The sequence below is a fragment of the Lathyrus oleraceus genome, chromosome 7 (assembly GCF_024323335.1).
Source record: "Lathyrus oleraceus cultivar Zhongwan6 chromosome 7, CAAS_Psat_ZW6_1.0, whole genome shotgun sequence".
Classification (NCBI taxonomy): Eukaryota; Viridiplantae; Streptophyta; class Magnoliopsida; order Fabales; family Fabaceae; genus Lathyrus; species Lathyrus oleraceus.
In genome coordinates this window covers 317,290,660-317,297,848 of record NC_066585.1, presented here as the reverse complement: position 1 = coordinate 317,297,848, position 7,189 = coordinate 317,290,660, and the positions used below count along the sequence as shown (strand labels likewise).

Below are 7,189 nucleotides of genomic sequence, written 5' to 3'. Positions count from 1 at the left end.
GTCAATGTAAAAAGTCAAATTTCAACTGGACAGTTAAATGAACCAGGGGCAAAATTGTCCAACTTGTGAAATAATTGGAATTTTTGAGTGGGGATTTTTGCAACACTTCATAAATGGCATTTGAAAGTTGTTAGAATCATCATAATATGCCAAAGCTTCATGGTTTGGAAAATGGCTTGTAAAATGAATTTGCAAAAATGGACAAAGTGCCACCACATAGTGAATTTCCAAAATACTCATCCAATGAAGGTGAAACAAGTTGCAACAGCTCACACATGTCATTTTGAGAGTGTGTGAGCTGTCAATGAGCTGGCATTGGCTTATATGTGAAAGTACCATTTTGTCCCTAACTTGAAAATTAGCCATTTCACTAATCATTTCCATTTGGCTAATTAGATGGTTTAAGCATGGATTAAGCAAGCATATATAATCTTAATCACATCCAAATCATAACAGAATGACACATTTCCCAAAATCAGATCAAAATTCATCAAATTCTCCAAGAATCTCTCAAGAACACTTCACACAAAATTGACAAGATCTTCTTCAATTCTTGCTCAACTTGCGAAATTCTTTTGGCATTGATCTTCAATCATCATCTCCTTGAACTGTTTGTGGCATTCAACATCCAAAACCTTGCAAAACTCAACTGTTCAAGTTTGTATCATTCATGGTGCATCAAGATTTCATGCATTAGGAGCTGATTTGTTCGAACCTGATCACATCATTCAATTCCTTGGAGCTTCTAGTTCAACTGTTTGTGGAAAAAACGCACAAATTCCATCAAGAACAGCATTGCATTCCAGGTACTTGATTTTTTCGAATGACATGGTTCTTTGATTGCTTGTATGCGTTTTGTAGACTGGATCATGTAGAGCATCGTGATGCTTTTGGTTTTAGGAATAGTGAACTATAGATCGCGTAATCTTGATTTGAAGTTTTGAAACCAAACCCTAACTGGATCGATCCGTAAAATAGAGGAACAATTAGGTTAAATCGAGTTCATATTTGGATTCCTCGTAATGAGACGGTTCCATTGACTATTCATTTGCAAATTTTGGTGATGATTCATGGATCTTCATGTTCATGCTGTTCCTGGGAAATCTGGAATGAAAACGATGAGAAATAAGCTGTTTGATCCATTTCATGGTTTGAATATTCGAACAAGGTGTTTCCCGCGGCCACTGTTCCGTATTTACCATTTTGCCATTAGTAAAATCCAATTAATTAAAATAATTACTAAAAATTCATAAACACTTTAAAAAATTCATAAGAAATTAATTAAAAATCAGAAAAATAGGTGGATTTTTTTGTTGACTTCCTAATTGACTGTAGAATTTTATTGACCTATTGATTGAAGTTGTGCATGGTGAAAATTGTGTTTGACTTAGGGTTGTTTAGCATGTGATATATTTTGATACACTTTGCCATATCCATTGTGAAATTCTCATGGTTACAAAGAAATGCTTGAAATTTTTTGTGGTAATTGTAGACTGGTTGATGGTTATTTCCATGTAAATTTCATGAATTTTGGATTCCTGGTGTTTGAGTTATAAATTTTGGAATCTAGGTGTGACAATTGGTGTCACACCTCATTATGTCAACTTGCTGGATTTATTTGAATGACCTAGACTTGTTAGAATGGAATGAAATTTTGCATGGATGTTCATTAACATGTTAAGATGCTATGTGAATTTTTGTGGAATTTTATGTGGCATTTTCAAATTGATTGCTATTTTTTATCTCTGGTGGTTGATTGTGCAAGCTCATGTGATACATGTTGGTAGATTTAATGTGAAATGCTCATATGGTATTGAATGAATATGAAATTTGGTATGCTGGTTATAGACACATGACAGGACATGATGCTTTTGGTCCCACTCATTTCTTTACTGTTTTCATTGACTTGTGAATTTTTGAAGTGAATGCATGTGTTGATGCTATGGTTTGGATCATATAATTGTGTCTGTTTTTGTTGATTTTCATTGACATAGTTCCCTTTGACCAATTAAGCTGAAATTTGACATGCCATACCTTGAATAGGTCCTGTTTAGGTGTAAATTATTTGAGGATTTTTGGAATTGTTTTGATATGGAATTGGATGCAATAGTTCTGTTTGGATGTTTTGTGTTCCATTTGACATAAGTTGACATGTTTTGATCATGAAATGAATGTGGTGGATGATATGGACATGGGACTAATTGTGTTGGTTTTCTATTTGCATTAATTTGAGTTTGGTTGAGAATATCTTGCTGTTTAGGAATTTTTCTTGCTTTTGGACCCTAGGCTTGGCCTAGTGGTCTTGTTGCTAACATTTGCTTGATTTTTCAGGATGAATAGCACCATGCTCATGGAGAATGATCCAAGTTGATTGAAATGATGTTGTTTGATGTTTGTACACTAACATAACATTGTTTTGTAGGTTGTGAAGCTTGGGCTTGAGCTCATAGCTTGCCTTTGTGTGCCTTGGCTTGCATAGTCGGACTGATTAACATTTGTTGTTTTTTGATTGGTTGTCTGAGTTACTAACTGGTTAGCTTTTGTACAGGTACATTTAGCCGCTTCTAGTTCTTTTAAGAACTTGCTTGATAGCCGTTGCTCGGTTGTGTAAACCGCTTGAGGTAGGTCCTTTTGACTTCATGTAGTCTGGGAGACCCGGCCTGTTATTTGGCCGGGCAAATGTCTGAAGTCCTCCTTAAGAGGCAATGATTGTGGTTGTTTATTTTTCGTGCCAAGCAGGTGAAAGACCTCTAAGAGGCAATTGGTGGAAGTTAGGGATAAGCAATCTATCCCCCACTATTCTGTGTGTCGTCCCTCTGCTCACACGGCTGTGTGTTGATGCATTGGGACACAAGCCCAAGATCTGTGCTGTCGCACAATCGAGTCGGAGTCATTGAGCGTAGAAGGGTCCCTCCATTCTGGACCCACGCTCCCTTGTCTGAAGCTCTCCCTGATCAGGGATAAGAGCTGTGAGGTCTGATCCTCACTTCACCTCTCATCTGCTTCACCTTAGCCTCGTAATGGCAAGGTTAAGAGCAAACACAGCCCGTACAGATGACTTGCTGAGGCAGTCAAACCTATTGTGTGAGCCCCTTGTTTGGTTATAGTGCGTGCTATGTGGATATCTGTTTGAGATGCTTGTTCTCATTTGATGTATGCTTGAACTATTTTGTATGCTTGTATGCTTGCTTCCTTCCTGGATAGGAGTAGTTTGCTTATGCAAGTAGGATAGAAAACTGAACTTAGGGTAACGATGCATGACAACACTAGGCTCGAGTCCAGCTCCCTAGTAGTGTGTCTTTCCCTGGTTTCTGGCTAGTAATTCAGTCCCTTTCAGGGGAACTACATCGCCCTGATCCTCGTTCCAGACGAGGTATGTAGGCAGGGGGTCGTGCGAGACCTCTCCGGGCAACTTTTTTTTCTTTTGCGTGTGTTTGCTTGTTATCTGATTGTGTGTTTGGTTCGGATGCTGACGTAAGTCCATTGATTGGCAGTCGGGCTCCACGTTTGCCGTTTTGAGCGTGTTTTGGTTCGGATGCTGACGTAATTCCATCCAGTGGTTGTCGGGCTCCATGTTTGCCACCCTTGTGTGTTTAATTGTTTTGTGTTGTTTGGCGTGCGTAAGCCGAACTACAGTGGCTCTGATTCTCGTTCCAAACGAGATATGTAGGCATAAGATGCAATGTCTTATCGAGCTCCCTTCTCTTAACCCCACTTGCGTTCCCCGTGTGTGTGTGTGATGTTTTAGCAACCTATTCTTTATTCTAGGACGTGGATCCCGTCGAGTACGACGGACGTGAGGGGTGCTAATACCTTCCCCTTGCGTAACCGACTCCCTTACCCTTTCTCTTTGGTCGCGAGACCATGTTCTTTCCAGGTTTCTCTGAGCGTTTCCTTTCCCTATCTTGGGATAAATAACGCGCAGTGGCGGCTCTGTGTGTGTTTTGTTTTTAGCTCGCCGGTTGATTTTTCGCAGGATGCGACAGCAGGATGGGCAAATTCCATCTAGGTCACTCATGTCCCTCAGCATGCTTCATGGAGTACCCATCAACTGTCTTTATGGTCATCCAGTTATGGACAATGTTTGATCAGCAATAAGGCACTCGACTCTACATCTAGGGTCCATAGTGGTTTCAGGTCGAAGGATGGTATACATCATTATCACCATGAGAATAACTTATGACACTTTGCATAACATTCTATATAGTATTCTCATAGCGGGTCAATCCAGTATAAATATTACTCTTAATATTCATACCTATGTTTAAGACTTGATAACTCCTTATCCATGATCCATGAGATGTGATCATCAGTCTATATACATGATAGTCTTAATGCTTTAATTTATCCCACTTCATAATAAAGCTCGACTACGGATACTTTAAGAATAGTGTCCTTATGTTTAACGTGATCTCATGATTAAGTCACACTTGATACATTAAACGGACTAGCTATTCTAGGGACTTTATTAAACAAACATAATAAAGAAAAAGCCTTTTATTATTAATAAATAATTCGATACAAGTACCAAAAGTATTGGCTTGTAGGGCTTACACCAACATGTATAACCAGCGGAGAAGGCATAAATATGGAAAAGATTATTGTGCAAGAGATTCAATCTTGTTCTAAGAAGAAGGAAGGTATGATGTACTTCCCCTGCTTTATCTCCAATATTTGCAAGAGACATGGTGTGCCTCATACGGCAACTGATGAAATATGCCACCCACGGGCTGCCTTTGATAAGGCTGCCATCCAAACTCTGATGAAACCTAACGGCATGAGAAGGAAACTGGAGACAAGACAGGAATCAACAGGTGAAGCAAGCTTTGAGACAGATAAGATTTTATGGAAAGTGTTGTTATAGATGCAAAAATACCAAAGAGTTTTCTATAAATTTTCAAAGGAAAAAGTTTGAATGGGAGAAGAAACTAAATGAGTGGAACTATAATGATGAAGTTGTGCCTGTTTTTCCATATCATATTCTGGGAGAACTTAAAGAAAATGATCAACCCCGGAAAAAGGAGGAATTTAAGGAAAAGAAGAAGCAGAAATTTTTTGTTTTCTCTGGTGCTCCAGGAGAATCTAACTTCGGCGTGCCCAAGGAGGACACCATAGAAAAGCCTAAGAAGAAGGCCGAAAATAAAAACAATCCTAAGCAAGTGAAGACCATTGGCATGTTTGTTGAGGACATTGTTAAAAAGAAGGAGCAGAAAGAGAAAAGTGATGCTGATGAAAGTTCTGATGAGGACGGAAGAACACTGAAGGATTTGTTTTCCCAGGCTGCTAAAGACAAGAAGGAGATAATGGATGATGCACATGAAAAGGTGAAAGGTAAAGATATTGTTGAAGAAGAAAAACTTAGTGATGATGATGAGGAAGAGCAAGATAATATAGACAAAGAAAGGGAGGAGGAAAAGATTGATGACAATGCTGGTAGTGAGAAAGATGACAATGAGGAGGCTGGAAATAGCTTGAATGGCCAGTAGAAAAATGAAGTAATTACTGAGGAGGAAGGAAAAGTTGTTGAGGAAGAGAAGGATTCTACTACAGACGCACAAATTTGAGTCTGCATAAGAATATGAGGAAGAGATTAATGTTAAAATGACACCTATTGTCACTCTTGAGAAGGTGAAGAAGCCAATGAATCCTAGCACGTCTGCCCTAGAAAAAATGGTTCAAAAGAAGAAATCTCCTACTAAGACTAAGCCTTCAACTAATCCAAAATCTCCCTCCAAGAAAGCTCCATAAAAGCCATTGAAGGTTCCTGCAACTGTCGTGCAGGAAGCTGCCTATGAGGCACCCAAGACTTCAAGGAAAGAACCCTTGCAAGAGCCTTCCTAGAAGGAGTCTATAAAAAAGAAGAAGGAATACCATGCTTTGAGGAAGAGCACCAAGCTTAATTCCTATATAGTATTTCTCTTGATCCTTTTAAGGGCATATAGAGGCGTCCCCCATTTCATCATATGATAGTGAGGACCATATCCTTACTTTAAGTCTGGGGGAGTGGTGGCCTATGTCATGACCTTGCCCATCCACCCATCAATTCTCAACTATAATCATATGATTTTATGTTGTTGTTTAAGATATGTTGTTTTTAGGTTGTTAGTTTATTAGTTGTTTAGTTTAGTTATGGTTTGGCTGTGTGTCAGCCATATTTTTAATTAATGAAAACTTTGCTTGTTTTGGTTTTAATTTCTTGTTCTTATGTTAATATATATATATATATATATATATATATATATATATATATATATATATATATATATATATATATACATATATATATATATATATACATATATATATATATATATATATATATATATATATATATATATATATTATATATATATATATATATATATATATATATATATATATATATATATATAGGGAAACAAACTGACTGCAACCCTTTAAAAGTCAGGCAACTCTAGGAAACTTAGGAAAACTCTACTAGGATTGTGATAATGTTGGAAACAAAGTTTTGAGTGCTAGTGAATTGCACCTTCTTATGTTTCTGATAACCCCAATCGCGCCTTTGGTAGTCAGAAAAATAGATAGCATATTAATAAATTGGAACTGTTTTAAAGTATGGAATAGGATTTCACTGTAGGATTTAGTTAGGGAAGGATATCAATGTTGTTCAGGATCTGGTAAAACTGGACACACTACATATGAAAATAAAAACGCCAAAGTGTGTAAAGGAAGTAAGACAAAGTGCACTTCTTGAATAAGTTCATGTGCCCGAAACTGGGGGAACAAAAGCTTTGAATAAGTTTATGTGCATGAAATTTGAGGAACAATAGATGTCTTCACCATTAGTACCAAGTTGGATTCGTTACAAGTGAGATCCCGTCGGGGTAAAAGGTGGAACATCTACCTAGATTATCCATAAAAATGTGTGTGTGTTCCTAAGTACAAAAATATGAAAATAGAATAGTAAAAAAAACCAGTTGAAGCTGAAAGCTGAAATCTTGGACCATATGATAAAGCAAAAAAAGTTAAATTTAGGTTAGCTATCTTAGCTGAAGAGTTCTAGCGTGACATGTCACATCAGTAATGCATAGAGCACACACACACGTCTGATCTAGCTTCAGGGTTGAGTTATGTCAATCTTTGAAAATACTCCATTGAGATGATTGTTGGAGTAAATTATGAGTTTGGGTTGCCTGAAAAGGTGGTTGTT

The 7,189-nt window shown here is 37.6% G+C and overlaps 1 protein-coding gene across 1 annotated transcript; it reads left to right on the top strand.

The window, feature by feature from the left end:
* Positions 1–4,588: 4,588 nt before the first annotated feature.
* On the top strand, positions 4,589–5,486 carry LOC127103604 (uncharacterized). Its single transcript, XM_051040856.1, has 2 exons — positions 4,589–4,640; positions 4,786–5,486. Exons 1-2 carry the CDS (start codon positions 4,589–4,591, stop codon positions 5,484–5,486), a joined length of 753 nt encoding a protein of 250 aa, XP_050896813.1.
* Positions 5,487–7,189: the final 1,703 nt, after the last annotated feature.

Bases quoted from the DNA above. Each gene is read 5' to 3' on its own strand.
- LOC127103604 (XM_051040856.1), top strand. From the start codon at position 4,589: ATGGAAAAGATTATTGTGCAAGAGATTCAATCTTGTTCTAAGAAGAAG. The intron at 4,641-4,785 runs GTATGATGTACT...CGGCATGAGAAG, and splicing joins TTGTTCTAAGAAGAAGGAAG to GAAACTGGAGACAAGACAGG.